Raw genomic sequence first — 22,288 nt, 5'->3', positions numbered from 1 at the left:
CGGATTTCCACTCACCCATATTCTCACTTGTCACATGAAAGAAATCCAGCATTTCGGAAAGCCACGACTGCCTTCCAACAAAATTATCTTTAAGTGTTGAGAGATTCTTCAGCCTTATCTGTTTATGAGGTAAACATTTAAAAAATTCCCTCCAATTTTTGTTAGGAAAATTTCTCGATCTACGGAGTACAGATCCTCCTGGACTTACAACGGTGTCACAGCCCAATAAACCTTCAGCGAGCTGAAAATATCCTGAGTCAAAGATGCGTTTGCTATAACCAACCCAAGCCTCATGGCTTAGCCTCGCTGACGTGACACATGCTCCAAACACTCCCGTGAGCCCGCGGGTGGGACGAGGCCCACCGTATGACCAAGCGTGGGCTGTCTCGTGTATTGTCCCAATGTGAGGAGCAGAGGGCTGCCTGGGGCTGCGGCTCCGGCCCCACCAGAGACCATCACGAGCCCAGGAAAAGATCCAAATCCACCAACTCTGAAGCACAGCTTCTACTGCATGCGTATCGCTCTCCCATCGCTGTGGAGCCACCGTGGGTGGGGAGTGTCCGTGTGACCAACACCCAGACCTCGCTGGGACCCGTCGAGGAGCAGTGTTTCACCACACTTGCCACTTCCTCTCCTCTCTTCTCCTGGACTGTGTGATGACACGTGGAAGCATCCCAGTGATGCTTCGCCCCAGGTGTGACAACAAGGACGTTACCTTCCATCGTCACGGTCCTACACGTGTAACGACGAGGCAGTGTGGTCACGGACCTCAGCACGCCCTCACAGCTCCCGAGCCCTGGTCCAGGGTCCAGCCAGGGCACACATCTCGCAGCTACCTGACACAGTCTTAATTTTTCTATTTCTTGGTCTCTGTTTTTAGGGCACTGATGTTTTTTGAAGAGTCCAGTTTCTTTACAGAATGTCCCTCAATTTGGTTTTATCGGATCATGTGTGTTCAAAGTCATGCTGAAGGTTCCTGGCAGGAGGCTGTCACAGAAACGGTGTGTCCTCAGCATATCACGTCGGAAAGCCCCTGATACCGTTTGTCCCGTGACCGGTTTGGTCACCCGGCAGTGGGAGCGTCTACCTGATTTCTCCACGGAGCACACACCCCTGCCTCTGGATAATTCATGAGCAATTTGTGTTTTTCTTAACTTATGTAAATACCGTGCCCCCCACGTTTCACCCAACGGCCTTGCCACCCATTCCTGGTTCCTGCTGGAAGGACCACTGCAGTCGTCGCAAATGGGGATTTTCTCTAATATTTTTCCATCTATGAGCTGACCTTTTTTTCCCTCAACGCTCAGTTTCTTTACTAACGTATTCTCATCAGTCACGGCCGCTGTTTCATTGGGGTACTCTCAACAGGGCGCCACCCAGCAGGAAATATGCCTGCGGAGTCGGGCAGCTCTGGCCCCTCCCTCAGCGTGCAAGTCCCATCAGCCACCTGCGTGCGCTGTGACACAGTGGATGACGCCTCACGGGGACGCCCACACTGCCACCTCTGACGCTCCTCCGAGGGCCGGCGGGAGGCTCTTTGACTCCAGTGACCTCCGCACGTGATGGCTGCTGCCTTGTTGAAAACCTCTGGCCCGTCCCCATGTCCCCCAACACGGCTCGTGCTGCCCGGCCCACACCAGCACACCCACGGGGCCTCACCGGCCTCCCGCATGAACAGGACAGACACAGCCTGTGTTCTCGCGTCATCCTAAGTGGTGGGACCTGCAAGACAACAGGCAGGCCAAGCGTCCCTGAACCAATGGCACTCTCCCCCACTCCCCCGGGAGGACCGAGTGACAACAGTGTGCTGGGCACCACACCTGGCGTCACTGGAGGTGCTCCCCTCCGTCCCTTCCTTCCAGGGGCCATGTGGCCACTTCATACCCCTCCTCTTCCTCCAACCATTCCTGGCTTCTGTGGCTGAACTCCTTCAAAGGTGCAAGGACCCGCCTGGTGTGTCCACATGGTCTCTCTGGCCACTTGCCACAGGGTCCCACACCAGGGTCCCCCCTCCCCTCCCAGGATGCCCCCTCCACACCCCGTGCCTTCCCCACCCTTCTGCTCCCCCACTCCACCTGGCAAACTCCTACTCGTCCCTTTGAGACCCGGCTCAGACGGTATGTCCTCCGCGCAGCCGACACTCAGCAGTGTTTGCCACTTTCTGTGGGCGCCACACGGGGTCACAGGGAGGCCTCAGCCATCAGAGCCAGGGGTCGCGGCATCTGGGTGCCTGGCAGGCAGACACCTGTGGTATGGATTCGTGGATCCTCAAGCTCATCCCACACAGGGCAGGCTCTGTAGAAATGCTTTGCTCAGTTGACATCATCGACCTGCTTGCGTATGAAAAGGAGGCTCATCTGCGCTCTCCCTGCCTCATGCTGCAGGAGAACGAGGCCCCCGGTGATGCCTCTTAACTAAAATCACTTAGGGGGCAGGTGCCTGAGTGGCTCCGGCAGTGGAGCGTCTGACTCTTGATTTCAGCCCAGGCCACGAGTGTAAACTGTTAAGGAAGCACAATTAACCGCACAGAAAGCATGATCAGAAACACGTAAGACAATCTGCGAAAAGGACTAATAAATACACGGAAATGGCAGTAAGCAAGGCCATGAGCGACTAAACATTATCCTCTTTCTGTATTTCTCACTGTGTGTATAACAGATGCGTAGTTTCTCTGAAACAGAAAAAAGTAATCTTTTTAAGAGAGGAAAAAAACTAATGATTTAGTGCATTTCTGTTTTTTTTGTTGTTGTTGATGTGTGCAAGCCCACGGTCGCCGTGGAGACCACAGAGCACTGCACTCCAAGAGGAGCCAGGCTGTCCTTGCAGGACTCCTAAGATGAGAGCTGCAAAGGGCCCAACTTGCCGCATCCGCAGGCCTCGGGCTGTGTCTCAGGGCGCAGGGCGGGTGTTCACACCAGGCCACAAACTCCCGGTCTAGGAGCTGAGCAGCCCAGGCGGCCAGGGCCCCTTCCCCGTCTCCCCACACCTTCCCCATCTCCCCGCGGCCCCTCCTCCAAGCCCCTGCACCCTGCCCAGGAAGGGCCGGCTGCCACCAAGCCAGTGAACGGTGGGAACAGCCCGCGTGATGTCGTGGAAGCCACGCGCTGGGAGGACCGGCGCTCAGGGAGGAATGCAGCAGCTCCTGGGCGTGTTCGCAGGATGGCAGAGCCAAGTTCACGGGCCATGGGAGGCAGAGAGCGTGTGCTCTGGCCCGCCCCTTCCCACAGGTTTGTGAAGTGAACGTCACCAGGCACGAGGGGCGCAGGGGTGAAGCCTGGTGACAACATCCACCTCTCTCCTCACCCCTGCGTGGCACTGCCCACCCACGGAGCCCCGATGTGTCACCGCCACCCATCTAGAGCCCCTCAGGACAGACCCAGAGCATGTCCTTGGTGCCGTGCTGCCAGTCAAGGCTCCATGGCCCTGGGAAGTAACCCCGGGTCCACAGGGCGGGGCTGCAGGGTGCAAGGCCATGTGCTGTGACCCCGGTCCTTCCCACGACTCAGTCCGTATTCTTAGGGCCCGAGAGGCCACCTCCCCGCGTGATGGTTCAGGAGGGTTGCTCTGGGGAGACCCCGATGGAACCGCTGGCCCGTATGACTTCGGGCCTGACCCAGGAACCCGGGCTGGGCTGTGACGTGGCCACGTGGGCCTCCGGGCTGCCCTCCCTCCAACTCGGCTCCCAGGACAGCGATTGAGCCCAAGTGGCTGCTGGATCCCAGGGGGTCTGACCCACCAGGCCGGGGGCAGCACCGGCCTCCACGGGCCCCTGACTCTTCTGTCCGGCTTCAGAAATCATGCCGTCTCACCTGCGGAGTGTTCCCACCCACAGAGCTGAAACCAAACCAAACTGGGTGTCCAGAGCCCGTTTTCTATTTACAAAAGAAATGGAGCAGAGAAAAAGGCACGACCAAGAATCAAACAGGAAAATCCAGAAGGTGGGCTCCTCCACAGAACCACGCATCTCCTAAGAGTCACGAACGGGGTGACAAGCGGGGAACGAAAGGGCTGCCCTACAATCAGAGGCTCGGGAGACACAGCAACTAAATGTAGACACATTGGCTCCTGATTACACAAACCAGTTTTTTTAAAACGCATTTTAAAGAAAATCAAGATATTCCATGAAAAATCGCCAATACCAAAAACCATTGATCATGTTCACTGTACCAAGAGCAGTACAGTTATCAATAAAATGCCCCCAAATCTTCAGACGCATACTCAAGCACACAGCCACCAGACGACACTGCCTGACGTTTGTTTTAAAATACTTCAAAAAGGAGGATAATTACTGAATCTGGGTGTTGGGTGTATGGAGATTCCATATACAAGCTCCTCTCCCCTGGGAGATACGACAAAAGTTTCAAAACAAAAATTGTTGTCTGAATCCCTTCTTCCAAGAGCCTATGCTACCAAAGAAGTAGTTAATGAATTCTTAATTATTTTTGCTAAGCTGTGCTTACATTTTGTCCTCTTCTGTGTTCTTTTTACTTAAAAAAAATCCCAATTTTTAAATGACCATCATGGAAGGATGGCCGCAGTCAGGATTTCTGGCAACACCGTAAGTGAGTAGCACGTTTGGGCCGGGGACTTTTTTGCACAGTTCCTGCTGTGACCTCTGTCTTTACCAAGAAAAACCACAACTATTTATAGCCACAGGACCTTGGCTGGATTTGCCGATGACTCAGGCTGGGCTGTCTCTGAGCGCCAAGGCTAACCCAGCTTGGGCTTGCTGGCCACGGGACCCAGTAGCAGGGAGAGAGGTCCTGGGGTGGAGCCGGAGCACGGGGAATAACCAGAGGGCACATCGGACCTATGACCGCGGGCTTGGCCAGGGATGCTACGCTCCTTGGCAGAGAAATTTCCCGATGCACACTCCTTCCAGAAGCTCAACTAGACGTAGGCACAAATCTAGAAGGTCAGCCTCCTACTGAGCACACCCGGCTTATCAGGCCAGCCTCCCATCAGGACTCCACTGGACCCTCACTGATAAGGAGGCATCTATCTCCTACAATCCAGGGCCCACGGGCAAGTGCTCGGGAGCTTTCACGGAGGCCAGAGAACATGTGAGGCCGGCTGCTTCAGAGGAAGAGGGAACAAGATGAAGAGTGTGGGGAGGGGCCCTGCTGACGGAGACGAGACCACTCATTCTGTATGGCGGCTTCTCCAGAGTTAAGGAGTCTGAAAGCAAAGACAGAATGAAGCAGGGAGCCAGCTACCTTCCAGAGCACACGCCGCAGTCTAAAAAGGAAGGGGACGCAGGAAGCACGTAACCTGGAAGGACCCAAAACGTCAAGTGATAAAGATGTCTGGTGACTCTTTCTTTCCCAGTTCTGGCAGAGACACGGTCTCTTCTGGAAAGAACTCCAGGGAAAGGAGATGGAACTGAAAGGACATGGGTGTTTTACCAACGCAGGTGCGACGCAAAGACAGGATTCTAAACGCACCCTGGCACTCCCTATACCCTCCAACCCAAGCGAGGCGGCCGGCCTCTTCTACTTCTCACTGCATTGGAGCTTTGTTGCAGGCAAATGTCTTTAAAACTAAATCTGCTAATTATCGCAAAAGTTCCAGGGATCGGCCCTGTTGGAAGCATTGCAAGGCAAAGGTCAGGGGTAAGGGGTATTTTGTGAACCTGATGGAAAAACTGAGCCAGTGAGAGAGGAAGAGAGTTTATTTTAAAGAAAGGTCACCAGAGAAGATCAACAGGGCAGGGTGTACCTCCAGGAAAGGGTGACCCCGTTTGGGTGGGCGGAGGGGGCAACGGCACAGGCACAGTGTTTCTCGCTCTGCCGTTACACGTTACCACCGCAGGAATTCGTGGAAAGAAGGGAAAAATACCACCGGAGGCCAAACTTTCCATCCAAGAGAGGGGGAAAAAGCATATAGAAGCTCTTGGATCTGTGTCAAGGGAGCGAACGATATTTTAGAAGTCTGGCAGGAAACCAAGGAGCTACACCCACACACGGAGCCCAGCTGCCCGTGGCACACTAACTGGACCACATACTCTCCCAGCTGGGGAGTGCCGGCGGGGGCCTCACCTTACTGCTTAGTGACACTGCCTGTAAGGGTGCGGGGCTTTGACCACAGTCCCAGGAGACGGTCACCTCTGGCCTGACTCAGAGGAGCCCTGGGCAGGACGACAGACAGACAGACAGAAGGGGCAATCACAGCGAGCAAAGGTTTACCTTCGGAGAGCAGTTGAAATGCATGCCGGGCACTGGGAGTGTGGTCACATACATTGTGATACAGCGATACAGGTACAGCGTGCCAACTATGCAGAAGAATCTTCTGCTAATAATAGACCTGGAAAAAGGGAAAAACAGGGCACTCAGTCATGAAATTCTGCAGGTTCATCCAAGTTTTCAGTGACCCGACAAAACACACCAACCCCAAAATTACTCGAGAACCTGGAATAAAAACGTTATAACCAAAGCAGACGTAGATTAAGGGGAGGCTCCGGAGAATGCTGTGGTTTTGATTCCTTTCATGTGAACTGCCCAGAAGAGTCTAAATCGCCCTGTAGCTGCTCACGAGGCTTCCTGAGGCCTTATGCCCAGGGGACGTCCACCTGAGGCGCAAGTGGGACCCACGTCCGTTCCTCCCAGCCCACTCAGTACTTGTGCTCAAATGGTCAGAGAGCAGTGTGCTTTCTGTCATGAAGAGGGGAGATGCTCAGAAAACTAAAATGGCATGAAATGAGAATTCCAGATTTTTCTGGCATTGTGTGATCAAGGCCATGCAGTGACCCGGCCTGCATGGGCGCTCTTAGTGGACTCCATCTGGCCAAGTACAATGTCAAGAAAAGAGCCTGCCCGCACAGCAGCACCGGACGCCACCTCCCTGCGTGCCAACCACACGTCCGTGACTGGCCGCTGACACGCAACTGCCCGCTTCTGACTCCGGAAACCGGGGACGACAATGTCACAAACACTGGACAGCAGCCCCAGCCTCACAGGCACGACAGGGGCCGCTGGATGTCTTGGTTACGTGGGTAACAAAATACGCAAGGATGAGAAATCGTCTCTGTTTCAAGGTGACGCGTCATTCTCATGAAAGTATCTGACGTCCACGCGTGAACAAGTACATTGACGTCGATACCTTCACCGGGCACCAAGTTCCACCCCAGCGGACTTGAGTGAGGTTGAGCCGTGCTCCCCTGCGTGCGTCCGCGGACACCAATGTTCCCTCCGCTCTACTCCTGCTCCTACCCCATTCCTCCTCAGGCAGCGCCCCGGTCCTGTGGGCTCCTCCTCCTTCTCCCGTTCCTTGGTCTGGGCAACTGGCGTTCAACATACTGAAGAATCTCAGAAACAGTGGGCAGGCTTTCCCCTCAGATCCCGAACATTTAATCACTGCGTACAGCGGGGCCCTGGTCCTGCTGCAGGAGGGACAGTCCTACGCAGTGCGTCTTCGGAAGACAACTGGCATCACCTGCATTTTTGTTTGTTTGTTTTAACAAGAGGAACAAAGTAACGTTCCAGTTATGTAAACAAACAGTTTTCAACAATGACCCATGTGACCCTGCTCGTCATGCCTAAGTGCACCAGTGCACGTAGGCTACTTAGATGTATGGATGGACGCCGGGTGTTGCCCCCTTACCCAGATTTCAGGAACTCTCCGCAGAGGCAGTAGCACCTTGTCTCACTGCAGCTGTGCACCCCACCTCCACGGACAAGAATTCACTCAGCATAAAGCTGTCTCGTAGAGGGATGTGCCTTCATGTATTATAAAAAGCACCATGTAGTTCAACACTATAACGGGGACAATGCTGGAGAATAACCCCAACCCTGTAAGTGTCTGACCAAGAATCCTTGAAATACCAGTGCATTTTCCATCACGAGACAGAAGGGTCATCTTTTTTCAGAAGGAAATGCCCTCTCTAGCCATCCTGCCCAAAAGGACAAATTATTTGCAATTTCACTTGAACTACCCAGGAAAGATCTAAGGCAGAAAGCTGTTCTGTTTATCTAGATCTGTTCATCTCTTTAAGGAAAAAAATAACAAAGTGACCGCTATCGCTCCACTTGGGCAAAGTTTATGGCTGAGATGACGGAGACTTGCAAAGTTACAAACACTGGAGATTCAGCCACAATTACTGTCTGACTTAAAGAAAAAGTCAAATGACTTTATCATGTGATTTCATCAGTATTAACCAGGTGGTAAGTTGAACGGGCTTGTTTGTAAGAATCTTATCTGCAGCATTTACTTAATCTTCTAAAAACTCATCTTAGACGATCTTCAATCGATAATATTAACTGGGGTCTCCTCCCACAAACTTAAACCAGCAGGTTATAAAAGTGTTTCAAAGAATTCTATGTGCTTGAGGCATTTATTTCCTTCATCAAAGAATTTCACACACTACAATTTTTACTTACTTAGAGGTTGAAACGTTCAAGATGGGTGTGCTCACCCGGGGAGCACAGACACTAAAACTGGGACGATACACGTTCAGGACGTGTTTGAAAAGAAAAGGTTTAAGGTGGTTAAAAACCTAACAAGGCGACAAAAAAGCCCCGGAAGAGGTATTAATGAGATATTAGGAGAGATCAAGCGACTACAAAAAAAAAAAAAAAAAAAAAAAAAAAAAGAAGGAAAAAAAAAAGATCAAGCGACTGCCAAGAACCAAAGGCCGTGACTGTCCAAGCCACAGTGCTGCTCTTCTCACACGGGGCAATCTCCCCCGTCCCGCTGCACAGAAGCCTGCAGCCCCTCACTCGGGGGCTGCTTATGACCTCATCTGACCCTCGCAGCCCAGCCATCTACTCATCTCTCAACTATCTGGGGAACAGGCTTTCACTACTTTTCCTGAGAGGAGGGGAAAAATCCTTATTCATTAAGCGGGATTATAAGGAAACACGACTAAAAATCTATTTTACAGATTAAATATCTTGTATTTAGAGGCTTGCTACAAGAGTGTGTTTTATTAAACTTTTCAACATCCCTATTTAAAAAGGGGAGGGTGCTGAGAGGCTGACTAAACACTACCAAAATTAGGCCTGCAGGAGCAGGGCTGTGTTGTTTTTGGCATTTGGCACAACAGTTCAAATTTCTGAAGAAAAAAATGGTGAAAGATGTGAACGTACTACAATGGAAAATTAAAATACTGGAAAGTTCTCTCGTTTCCCACAGCTTGCCTCCTTCCACTAAAGCACAGCCAGAAAACATACAGCAACTCTGAGGGCTCAGCTCTAGTCTGCAGGCTCTTGATGGAAGCTCCCAGCTTCCGGCAACAACAGGCCGTGACTCTGAGCAACGGAGCTATCCCAACCCAGCGGCAAGACGGGAACAGGGCCAGGGAGACCCCGGGTCTAGTGGGGTCACGGGAGCCGGGGCAGAGTCAGGTCTTGCACCAGCTCGGGGAGTTCTGCACGCAGGTACCAGCTCTACCGTCACCAGCCTCACCTGGTGACCGGGGCCACCTCGAATGACTTCCTTGGAAATGAGTCTCCTCACCAGCAAAAGGATGCCTCGCCTCTGTCGTGAGTCTAAGGAATCCTACTGCCGCGTTTCTCCTCCATGCCAAGCGCTGTTTAGTTCTTAAAGCAACTGCAATGCCTTGCGGTCCTCACATCACAGACCGGAAAAATGAGGCTCGGAGTGCGAGCTCAGGTATAAATACAGCCCACGACAGACTCAGGAAGTGACGTCGAACTGGGTAAGAAACCCGAATTTTACCTGAGACGAGCTGACATCCCAACACATTTAAGTTATGTTTAAAAATCCATTTAATTTAGGGGCACCTGGGTGGCTCTGTCAGGTAAGTGTCTAGCTCTTGGTCACAGCTCAGCTCGTGAGATCCAGCCCGTCGGGCTCCACGCTCAGCTCGGAGTCTGCTTCAGATTCTATCTCCCTCTGTCCCCCCCATCACACACGTGTGCTCTGTCTCATGTACATAAATTAAAAAAAAATCTACTTAACTCAGATTTTTTCAGAGTGTTTTATGTCATATTTCATATGGGCCAGAATTCCCCCCAGTAAGAATCTGATAATGCCTTAGTGACCGTGTTAATTCTGAGAGTGCTGAAACGAATCCTTCTGGGTCTCTGACACAAAACGTGCCCACTTTCCATCACTGTTTACAGACCGCGCCCAGTGCTGCCTGCTTGCAGCCCCGATGTTCTCAGTTTGTCTGGAACGGCAGCCCCGTGTCTGCTTCTATCTCCCCTGGACTTCTACACTGACCTTCTCCGATCTCTTGTCCCTAATTCCACTCGTGCTTCCCAAGACCCTTTGCACACGGACCCACCAGAATCAGTCTGTGGAAACAGATAAAGAGAAGGTGTCCTTTGAAACCTTTCAATAGCTGCCAAATACATTTTATTTTTTATTTTCTTTTTAAAGATTTTTTATTTATTTATTTATGAGAGACACAGAGAGAGAGAGAGAGGCAGAGGGAGAAGCAGGCTCCTTGCAGGGAGCCCGACGTGGGACTCGATCCCAGGTCTCCAGGATCAGGCCCTGGGCTGAAGGCAGTGCTAAACCGCTGAGCCCCCCGGGCTGCTCATCAACAGCTGCCAAATACATTTTAAATGACATCCAAATCCTTGAGGAAGCCCAGGAAGCCCCGACGCGCTGGCCCACTGCGCTCCAGCCTCCTCTCCCAGCACGCTGCCCAAACGTCCTCCAGATGCAGCTCAGTCCAGCAGTTGGTGCTCCTGGAGTCCACGCTGCGCAGTCCCTCCCGCCTCGGGTAGGATGTGGATTCCCAGGACGCTGCCTGTCACTCAGGTCTCGGGGGTCAGACTCCGAAGAGGTTCCCCGGTGCGCTCAATCTCATCCAGCCCTGCCCCATTCCCACATTCCGCTGAAGCCCACTCCAGAGAGCTTTTAAATCTGCTCTCCTCCCTTTCCGCTCCCAGCCCTCGGATTCCCCGGATTATGACAACCACTCACCATTACTCGCTGAGTTCAAACTGCCCTCAACCTGGCCCCACACCTACCTTGCCCGTCTTCTCTGGCAGACATAAAGCCCCCTGCGCTGGGCAAGAGAGAACCCTAGTGTCCTGCTGTGGCCCTAAATCTCTCCGTGGCCCCTCCCTTTGTCCTGTCTGCTACAATCCTACCATCCACCCCGATGACCACTTCTGCAGGAAACCCTCCCGACGTCCCCAGGCGGACGGGACCACTTCACCCTCCAAATCACTTCACAACTTTGTACTTTATGGTATTTTTAACAGTGCCACTGGCACCAGAGGGTCTCATCCCTTCTACCAGAGGAAGCTCTTACACACAGCCGGGCCTCACTCGGCCTCACGATGGCACCTGTGATGCTGACCGTACCATGCGGTTCTGGGCTTCAGAGCGTCGCCTGTACTCCGACAGGCCCTTCCTGCTGCTTTCCATGGACGTTTCTCCTCTAAGCTCTTTCATCTACTGGCCAGAGTTGATCTGCACTCACGCTCACTCTGCAGCCTTTCCACACGCAGAGCAAAATTTACAAGGCTTGCTAAGATCGCTGCATTCATCCCAGCGGGGCTGCAACCCCCGGGAGCCTGGGAACCAAGTCCTGCCCTCCCCCCTCCTTCCCCATCTCCTCACCGCCCTCACACGGGTCTCAAGGGCTCTGGGGGGAGGACCATGGACACCCAGTGCTTAGTCCAGTCCTTCAAGAAAGGAAATACCAAGGAAAGGTTTGTGAAATAAAAGGGAAGGAATAAGTGCCATAGAACAAAGAGTAAACATACGTGCTCCCCTGGGAGATCGAGAACACATGTGATAGTTCCCAGGTGCCTACACGGGGTGTTGGCACAGTCTGTGCATCAGGAACACGAGACAGGCGCCTGGACCCAGCCCAGACGTGTGTCTGTACATGCCGACTGCCCTGCTGCCTTTTAAAAAGCCAACTCAAAGAGATTTTACATCTTTGGTACTAATTATTTTAATCACATACCTGCTTAGCATCTGTTACTGCCCCATTTTACAGATGGAAAAATGAGGGTGTAAAGAGTTGAAGGACTAGCCTGGGGCCAGAGTAAGTCAATGAGAATCACCACAGGCCCTTGGTGTCTAGACTTTGAATCTGCTGCTCTTTTCACTAATGCAACTGTCATTGTAAAAGGGTTTTTTTCCCTTTTAAGGTAATGGCTTAGATTTTTTTGCCCTAAGCTCCATGTAAAAGTTCTGCAATATAATATAATCATCCCTTAAGTGCAGGAAATGACCCACAGTGGTTTAGGGAATCTGCAAAGAACAGATCACATTATAAAACTGGCCCCACTTGACCCACTTTAAAAAAAATCATTTCCTGTATTAAATAGAGATGGTAACATAAACAAAAACTTTTACTCTAAGATATAACATCGACATGATCTACATGAAGCAGTTATGAAGAACTAAATCCAGTGGCTTCCAAAAACTACTACAAATGTTCGAAACAGATGGAGTCACATGTCTTGTTGCTATTTTGGGCTGTTAACAAAAAACGTGAGTGTGTACGTGTGCACGTAAACACGCGTGTGCTACGACCACACACACACACACACACACACACACCCCTGCGTCTACTTGATGCTGGTACAGCCACGGTATCCCCCAGTCCATGTATGCAGGTAGCTGCGTGTACGTCTGTGACGCAGGTGTGCCCGGGGACTCCGGGTCCTTCCCTCGTCAGGACTCACCACCCTGAAGCCCCTCAGGGCCTGCTGGGTCACGGTTGGGGATTAACCTTAACGTAACCCAGGCTCGCTTCCGCAGAGATCAGCGTGGCCAGCACTTACTGAGTTTCAGGCACGGAAATCACATAGTGTGACACTCAGTAAACGACAGCTGCTGTGACTGCTTGTTTATTCATTAAACAAGGGAAGGCGTGCCAGGCCCTACCTACCCTGGGCACGGGGCACACCGTAGCAGACCCCAGGGATGTGGCGCCTGCATTCTAGGGGACGAGGCAGGCAAGAAGCAAGATAAATACATGAAATACAGAGCATGTCACATAAGCACTAAGTGGTAAAACCGAGTGGGGGTCCCCGGGGGAGGGGAGATTACAATCTGAGGGGCTTGGCCCTGACGTCTGTGGGAGCAGAGTCCAGAGCAAGGCCGGTGCGGGTCTGCTGACCGGCCCCAGCAGCACCGTGGCCTCCAGCCTGTGGGTGCTGGGAGACAAGGCCACCCGCTGCCACGCTGGCTCCCAGGGACACTCGCCGGCCGCCGGGCTGCCAGGTGGCAGGGAGCCGTGGGACGGGCCCACCACAGCCTGGCTGGGAGGGCTGAAGCGTGACCTTGGGCGGTGACAAAGGTGGCGAGTGGGGCTGGAACGGGGCTGGCAGTGAAAGCAGGAGGTCCGGCTGAGCACGAGGGGTAGGGGGTGGGGGGTGTGTACAGGGGTGCCCCGCAGTAGGGGGCCACGGGGCCTCCACGCTACCCCCACCCGCGCCACGGCGTGCAGACACCACTTCCTGTGCTGCTCGGGCCTGCCGGGAGGAGCCCACCGGGCCAGCAGCTCGGCAGCTGACTCGGGAGGGAGGCGCGGTGGGGGTGGCCGAGCGGACGCTACAGGGAGGCGCCGCCCCACGGAGCCTGGCCGCGACCTCACGACCTCACGAGGCTGACTGAGGCTGACGGGCCAGCGGGGGGCAGACGAGGGGCTTCGCTGGCGGGGCTCCCCTTTAAGGAAGGGGGGAAGAGACCACCCTGGCATGCTATAAAATACAAGGCAAACACAACACCATTTAAAAACGCACACGTGGGGGGCCCCTGGGGGCTCAGTGCTTTAGCACCGCCTTCAGCCCGGGGCCTGATCCTGGAGACCTGGGATCGAGTCCCACGTTGGGATCCTGCATGGAGCCTGCTTCTCCCTCTGCCTGTGTCTCTGCCTCTATTTGTCATGAATAAATAAATAAAAATCTTAAAAAAAAAAAAAGTGCACATGTGGGGGTCCCCAGGGGCTCAGTGGTTTTTGCTCCTCCTGCAGGCAGCCTAGGGGCAAGCTGCAGTGCCTCCTTTTCTCTGGCGTGCTCAGTAAACACGCACACGTATGGCAGTGTCCGTATGTAACTCGGTCCCTTCATCTGAAGTCTTGGTTAAATAGCCTCTTACCATGTTTACCGTAACTTGGATTGCTGGGATTCCTGAACTGAGGCAGCTCTTCAGGGTGAACCCAGCTGTCCCACAATTCCTAGGACCTAGACGAGCGTTAAGGTCTTGAGATCTAACCTGGACATGAGAGGAGCCCACCTGTCGGCTACCGTGGGAATGAGGAGTGAGGTCAAGCCGGGGCCGAGTCCATCGCCAGCTCCTAGCGTGACAGGCGGGTCCTCCCTCTCCAGGTGATGCCCCCGTAAGAGGAGGCAGAGCGGGGCCCGCAGGAGCCTCGGGAGGTTGGGGTCACAGGGGAAGGTAACGGGACAGGGAAGGGCCCCAGCGAAGGAAAGGAAGCAGTATCTCTGCTCAGATAGCTGGCAGGTCAGAATCAGAGGGGGACAGATCTTGCTAGAAACAGAGGGAAATAAGGTCGGGCGCCTTGGTCAGTAGCCTTCAGTGGAAAAGCAAGGCTGGGGTTGGCAGCCGAAGGGATTTCCTCAAGCAGTGGCGAGAGGGCCCATGCTGTCCCCCGGGGGTCACGGGACCGCACACAGCCAGGGCAGAGCCAAGGCCAGTCTCCAAGCCATGGTGGACCAGCGTGTCTCCTACGTGCAGGGAGAGGACACCAGTCCTCATCAGGATCACGGAGCGGATCCGTTCTCACAGTGTCTGTCCTATGAAAGCCAACTCTCACCACCACAGGGCCAAGGCGGTACGTCCCCAGAGGGCAGGGGCCGGGTATGCCGGGTGTGATACCGAGGAGCCTCCCATCCCCGGATGGGGCCTGTGGGGCCTGAGGCACACGGACGGCATCTCCACGTCTGCGTCACCTGCACTGGGACAGGGGAGCTACCACTTATTTTAGGAACTGACCAGGTTAAAAACCCAGTTCTCATTACTCAGCTGGTCTGGCATCGGCCACTCCAACAGGGTGATGGTGACCGCTGACAACATGGATGGAGAAGGACAGCGTGGGCACAGGTGGGCACAGGTGGATGCAGCACGTGTGCAGAGAAGAGGAGGAAGGGAGCGGGGTTCTGCTGCGAGCGACACGACAGTGGACCGGCCCCTTAACCAGGGAGAACCAGGGAGCCAGGTGCCCCAGAGGCTGCACAACATGGGGAGTCTGTGTCCTCAGGAGCGTGAGTGTGGACAACACACTTTCAAAAACAGACACCCACCAAAGGTAACCTCCCCACGGCTTTGCCGGACTGGCAGCCACGTCGCTCGTGTCCCCAACGGTGCATGATAAACTCTAAAAGTCAAGGTGCCCTGATATCCCACGACAGACGCATCTCGCGGTCCACAGCAGCACGGAGTCGGTTTATAAGAGAGGCTCTTCCTGAAGTGGGTAAAAGACTGGATGGTGCAGGGTCGCGGGGAGAGCAGCGTCCCAGGGGTGGGAGTGTCCAGAGCTCTGGAGGACCTGACGGCAAGCGTGGAGACCTGAAATCACGGCAGGACGCGGACAGGAACTGTGCCCTAAACCGCCTCGGGCATCAGAAGACAGAGAGCCGAGGACTCCGCCCCACGCAGCTGGGCGCAGAGCGGCAGTGATGGAATTAGAGAGGGCAAAGGGAGAGAGCGGCTAGAGCGCGGCGTGGCCTGCCGAGCAGACACAGGCTAACGCACATCACGTGAGCAGCCGACAGCGCCGCTGCCCGCAGCACAAGGACTGTTCTGGGAAATCGGAGCCGGCTTCCAGAAGACAGGCGAACGCTGCAGCTGCCGTCTGCTCTGGGCACGAGGCGCTCGAAGCCAGAGCGTCTAGCAACGATACAACACAGCAGTCGTTTCCAAAGTGGTCTCGGAACGTGAATCACCGCGGCCCCAACCATCTAGACCCAGGCGGTGCCCTCAGACCATCGTCCTAGGAGAGCCACACGGGGAAGCCGCACCTGCTTCCCTGGGACACGCGCACGGGCCCAGGCTCCTCTCCACGGGGACGTCCTGGCAGGTCTTACGTGGACTCTGCTAGCCCCGGTTCCCTTCTCCTGCTTCCCTACTGGCATGTCATTGACTTTCACAGAACCTACCCAGTAGCCGCGGTCTCTCTCTAACTCCTTGCCACCATTTATTCCGGAATGTTCTAGCCCATGCCCCAAGGGCTTCAACCCCTCACACTTTCAACTCCATTCTGCATCCCAGCTATCCAGGGGCTCCTTTCATTCTCCCCATCTTTTCTCCACCAAAGGGCCAATATATGCTGCGACAGATAATTCACTTACACAGTCCCCACCCCTAACCCCAACCGACCCGCACTCCTCCTCTTCAGCAAATGTGTGATCCCCAAGAAGCCGTGAGAGAAAACACCTACTGGGATATACGCATGACTGGACTTTGCTCCAAAATAAAACATATCCAAGCAAGGTTGTGAGAGCTCCCAACTTAGTGAATTCCTTCTCCTCATTAAATTCTAAATAAAATCAGGGATTCACAGAAAAGACCCCAAAACCTTGTATGAGAAATCCTGCAATGGAAGTCGCCCTGTGGCTACAAAACACAAGGAAACCCCAAATGCAGTAGAAGCCAGGGCTTCTACAAAGAGCTCTTCCCTCCCCACCAGCCACCACAAGATTTACTCTGCCATCCATCCAGGCCACCGCCACGGCCACCACTCCTGCTCTCCTGTGCTCTGTCTGGCAGCCAGAGCGGTTCTTTTGTAACACAAACCTATTCCTATCACTGTCCTCTGACGACCTACCACCAGCTTGGAACACTATCCCAGGTCCTTATCTGCTGCCCTCGCCTGCATCTGCCAGCCACACCTTGCTGACCTCCCATGTCACCGCTTCCTTTCAGCTCTGGGGCCACACATGCCCGTGGCTGTTCCTCGGGGGGCCTCGGAGCCCCTGTGCTTGCCATGTCTCCTGTCTAGACTGTGCTCACCCCACACACCTGCGTGGAGGCCTCTCCTTGGACTCAGGTGTCTGCTCAATGTCCCCTCCCAGAGGACTTTTGTCATCACCCACGTTGTCCCCACGATCCCCCACACCGGCTGATCACTGCTTTAATTGTCTCCATTCCCCTGACCACTATGGGGTATTATGCACGCATCCATGCATCCACCCACCCACCCATCCATCCATCCATCCATCCATCCATCCATTCATCCATCCACTGCCTGCTTTGCCTGCCCAGAACAGAAGCTCCGTGAGAACATTGGGGGTCTCTGCTCCCTGCAGCACCCCTGGGGGTCAGTCACAGTGCCAGGCACCCGGAAGGTGGTTCAGTAGAGACAAGTTCAAGGAACAGATGACTTTTACACGAGCACCTTGTACGTGGCCGTGTCTGTGCCAGGCGGTGGGGCATATGGATGAATGACAAGCGGGATGGATCCTCTCCCCCTAGGGACTTAGAACCTAGCAGTGAGGGAGACCATCCAGAACGAGTAGAAAGCTCCGTGACGTGAGTGGAGGAGTTAGAGACGAGGTGGGGCAGTCCAGGGGCCAGATCACGAAGGAGCCTGAACGGTACACAGAGGGACAGGGCCTCCATCAGGGCACCCACACTCAGCACAAAGTGTGAGTGGAAAGAACTAAAGAATGAGTCAGGACAGACAGAACACAGTGGCTGCCTGTGCGAAAGGAAAAGGAGCCAGTGCAGGTTTCCAGGAAATGCCACTGCCCACCCAGAGGGGAGAAGCTGGAAGACCAACACAGTAACTTGGTACAGGACAAGTTGGGCTCGTGGCACCTGTGACTGCGGAGTGTCGCAGCACCTTCTCCGGCAGCTCCCGGGGGAGCCCACAGTCCTGTGCCTCTGTCGCCTTCTCTGTCAGGGGCTCGCCACGCCCTGCCCGAGGTCAGGCTCCTGAGTCACGCACCAGTGCCGCCGTGTCGGCTAGATTCACCGTGCATGGAGGGCCCCTGCTGAACCCGTGAGGTCAATGTATTCTCTATCACAATTTCTGTAAACAAGGGATACCTGTTTCGCGGTGAAGTCTGACCCAAATGCAGAGACTCCCCGGGGATTTTTCCTAGGCAGCGGCTTGAAAGTCCAACTGTAATGGGGAGACATTATTTACAGTTTTAACAATCAGAAAGTTCCCGAGGACAGGTGTTCTTGTTCTTTCCGCTCTGCAGTGTCGTGGAAACCCCACAGTGAATGTACGTATATGTATAAACACACATATGTACTAACATGAGGGGGTGCGTTAAGAAGGAAAGGAGGCAACAAATAAATTTCTAAGTAAATGACCAAAACTTAACATTTAACAGTCAAGGACAACGGAGCACGTGCACGGCAGGAGAATACAATGTATCTCAGTGGATACAATGCATCTCAAATTCAGGGTCAAGCTTTCCTACCACCTCCTCCATCTGGATGAAGGGCCTGCTGTTGGGGCATGTTGCCCACACTTTGGTGATCTCATTTCTCAATTAATAAATCATCCTCTACAGTTTGATTCTGGGGGGCTCCATCAGTGAAGCATCTGTCTTGGGCTCAGGCGTGACCCCGGGGGCCCGGGATCGAGTCCCGCATGGGGCTCCCTGCTCCATGGGGCATCTGCTTCTCCCTCGCCCTCTGCCCTCTGCTCTGCCTACTTGTATGCTTTCTCTCCCTCTCCATCTGTCTCTGTCCAATAAATAGATAAAATCTTAAAAAAAAAAAAGTGGAAGACACAGAAGCAAGAACGGATGGGCTGATTCCTTTAAGAGCTCTGAGACTCTTAAGGTCCGAGTAGAATGGCCCTTGGGAATTAGGGGCCAGCAGGCTTCACTCTGAGGAGCTGTGTGAATGGGGCTCCTGAGCAGTAAAGCTCCCGGTGGAGGCTGGGGACCGGGGCCCAGGATTGGGAGGGATGGGCACGGGCAGAGCCAGCCGTCAGCGCTGTTCACCCAGAACAGCTCGAACCCAGAACGTTTCGTAGCTAGAAGGATCCACTTCCCTAACAGAACTGCCATATCTCGAGAGCAAACACCTGGGAGCCAGGGGGGAGGGGGTCCTCTCTGACTATGCAGGGGCCTCCAGAGGCCGGGGCAGGAGGCCAGGGACACACCCAGGAGAAGGCCAGGGGTCAGATTCTCATGCAACAGCTGGCCGCCCCTTCCCACGCCCCCACCCTGCCAGCAGGGGACCTCAGAGAAGACTTCCAAGAATCCTCAGGAGGGCATATCCTGCACAGAATGCTCTGCGGCATTGTATACAGTAGAGAAATCCTCCAGACTAGGAGGTCCTTATTTTACGTGTTGAGAAAAATGAGCTCCGGAGACTCGGAGGCTCGGCCTTAGCACCCAGCACAGTGGAGCACGGTGGGGGCGGGGGCGGGGACCCAGGCGGCCCTGCACCCCGGCACTGGCTTAGGTCTGCCCCAGGTGTGATCAGCAGATTCGCCGCTCACTGCAGGAGCTTAATTCCAAAACACAAATGACCACAGTACCAGTAAAACCTGACATCACAAAGCCTGAAGAGAAACGGTTTGAGAAGGCCCAGCTAAGAGAAACATAAATAGTAATATCCCTAAAGAAGAAATAAAGTGAGGACACTTCTTAGAACAATTTAAAATTATTTAAATGTCACAGTTCTAAAAAAAAATAAAATGAATAAAAGTCACAGTTCTGTGAAACATCTGAACGTGTACATCGTGTGATTGATACATGAGGTCGTCCTCTGGGGCAGTAAACTGCTTATGTGCGAATTTTTATGAAAAATCAGAAGACAAATTCGTAGCACACAAAACAACAGAAATCAGGAAAAACTCAGGAAACATCACTTGAATTGACCTGGCCTTTGTAAAGCAAACTGTGCTGGCATTTTTCTCTAATGGGATTTTGGGGGGGAAATGGCTTGAAAGTCAAAGGCAGATATGAAATCTGGCAGCTGAAAGTAATTAGTAAATTCTGAGCATCTCCCATTTCAAGAGTCTACCCAGTAAGTCTGTTAAAACTCAGCAAGCAAACCACCACGAAGTCTCCCGCCAGATCACACGCAGCCCAGGCCGCGGTTTCTGCTTCAGACTCAGCCTGCTGTGGGACAGACCAACCCCACGGTGAACACGCCCACCTAAACGGCTCCTTCATAAAAGGGTGGGACAGCGCGTGCCGGCACCCGGGCGCTGCACTCCGTCCCACGGGGGAGACCTCACTGCAAGGTGAAAACACAGCAGGAAGAAGACCCATCGGTCCGCGGATACAGTTCAGCAGACTCTCCGTCTGTGTTTTGTTTTCCTGATTCAAGATGATTTCCTTGACATTCAACCGTACTGTGGGTCGTGAACCACGGTCCACTGGACACAGTGCGCTTCCCTGAGACCACTGCCAGCTCGCACACGTGGAAGCCCTAACCATGTCCACGAACAGGAAATGCAGACCCCGACGAGGAGGGCCCACCCGAGGGGTCTGTATTGGGTGCAGAGCCGGGGCGGGAAAGCCACCTTGGCTCCCTGTTACCCTAACAGGAGGCGTCCACGTAGAATCCCGAGAAACCCATGTGGAACGGTCCCATGGTACTTCAAGCACCACACGTTCCAGAGGGTGGACAGCCCAGCAGGCTCACCCACGTCCCGAGCACCCACAGCACTCTGGGACCGCTGCTCTGCGCTGTGTGTGCGTGGAACGTCTTCACATACCGACTGCTGAGGGGCCCGCTGTCTGACCGCCTGTGGGACGGCGCGCAGGCCCACCCTCAGCAGTTTATCTGGTGGGCCAAAGACCCCGAGTTTGGGGAGTTTATCTGAGACTCCACAGCCCGTGCTCTCTGGCGGTTTCCTTCCTCGTGAAAACAGAACAACACCGTCTCAATAAGCCCATTCATCACTCTATGAACCTTGTGCAAACAGCTAATGAACACCAGTATTTCCTTACAGCTGCCAGGGCTTTGGTGGGCATCCCGGGGCAAGCAGTTTAAGAAAATAACAATGAAAATTTAAAAAGGAGCTAGTGGGCTTCGATCCCTGATGCTTGATCACGCTCACCTCCAAACAGTGTGTCTCAGGTGTCCGCATCCGCCAGGAAGACCTCCCTCCCACCGCCCCCAGTCCCAGTCCCAGCGCTCCCACTTTACTTACTTGTATTTTAAGAGCAGCCACTGAATTAACCAGAGTCCTACGAGGATCATGCCATTAATTTCACAGATAGAAAAGGCCCACTGCACCCGGTTAAAATGGTCAAAAAACGTGTCCGGCAGCGGGGGCTGCACCTCCTTGGGAGGCACTCGCTCGTGGACCACCGAGATCATCACCGTGGTGAGGACGAAGCAGGACAGCGCATACAGGAAGGCCAGGCACGTCTTGCCCCACTCCATGGGGTACTGGGAGCGCTCGGGCTCGGGCATGGGGATCTTGATCATCTCCTTCCTGTAGCCGTTGGGCACCCCATTGGGCTTGGTCTGCAGGCCGAAGCCGCCTGTGGGGCCGGGGCCGGCCGCCCCTGCGCCCAGGTGCCCGTTGGCATGGCCGTTCTTGTGCGCCTCCATGTGCTGCTCCACCTTCAGCGTCTCGATCAGGTCCAGGAGCCGCTGCCCGCTGTCGGCCGACACGCGGCACAGGGGCGGCCGCGCGAAGTCCTCCCGGGTCAGGCCGATCAGGTCCCGGCCTGTGAAGTGCTCCAGGGGCTCACAGTACTCGGGCATGGCGTGCTCCAGCAGCCAGTCTGCCACCTTCTTGGGGGACCAGTACTCCACCTCCTTCATGGTCCCGGCGGGCAGGGGTCAGCGGTCCCGCGGCGGCGCACCCATGCTGGCCGGCCTCATGCCGGCGGGGGGGGGGGGGGGACGTGCGTGGCAGGGGCACGGGGTGGCTCTGGGCGCTCACCTCATGGCGCCCCCGCCGTCTTCCTTCTGCAGAGGCAAGACACACAGTCAGGAGTGGGCTCTGTGGCAGTCCCTGCAGGGCGTGGCGCCCTGGCCCGTCCCCCACCCCCCAGCCGGCTCATGACCTGAGCGGGCAGGAGGCGACACACCTGGAACAGGTCAGCGGGTCATCGCAAAGGGGCCTGCCGCACAGCCGGACCAAGGCGCTTCCCGGTGAAGGGCACCAGGGTGCTGCGGGGCCGCAATTCCCTCTGTGCTTACCTGCGGCCCGAGACAGCCTGAGACCGTGGCAAGTGTGCCCTGCCTGCCCTGGTCCTGGTGGAGAAAGGCTTTCAGGTGGACGGACCACATGGCATTCAGATACACGGGATAGTCACAGAAAGGCTGAGTTTGAGACCGTCTGGTCCGACGACTTACAGTCACACGTGCAAAAATACCGACTCCCTTTTTCTCTACTTCTCTGCCACCTGTTTTTCTCTACTAAGCACGTATTACTTTTCTAACAATCCCTTATAAT

General features: G+C 54.4%; 1 protein-coding gene across 11 annotated transcripts in view; it reads right to left on the bottom strand.

Moving 5' to 3' along the window:
- SGMS1 (sphingomyelin synthase 1) overlaps positions 1-22,288 on the bottom strand; it is a 251,021-nt gene that overhangs the window by 12,881 nt on the left and 215,852 nt on the right. For all 11 annotated transcript variants that reach the window (XM_077874860.1, XM_077874861.1, XM_077874865.1 and 8 more), the window contains 2 exons: positions 21,029-21,798; positions 6,186-6,303 (listed from right to left, as the gene is read on the bottom strand). In XM_077874860.1, coding sequence (XP_077730986.1) covers positions 6,186-6,303; positions 21,029-21,651 — 741 coding nt within the window. In that variant the 5' untranslated portion in view covers positions 21,652-21,798. The remainder of the gene's footprint in view (positions 1-6,185; positions 6,304-21,028; positions 21,799-22,288) is intronic.

Source organism: Canis aureus, chromosome 27 (assembly GCF_053574225.1).
Source record: "Canis aureus isolate CA01 chromosome 27, VMU_Caureus_v.1.0, whole genome shotgun sequence".
NCBI classification, from domain to species: domain Eukaryota; kingdom Metazoa; phylum Chordata; class Mammalia; order Carnivora; family Canidae; genus Canis; species Canis aureus.
This window is presented reverse-complemented; position numbering and strand designations above follow the sequence as displayed.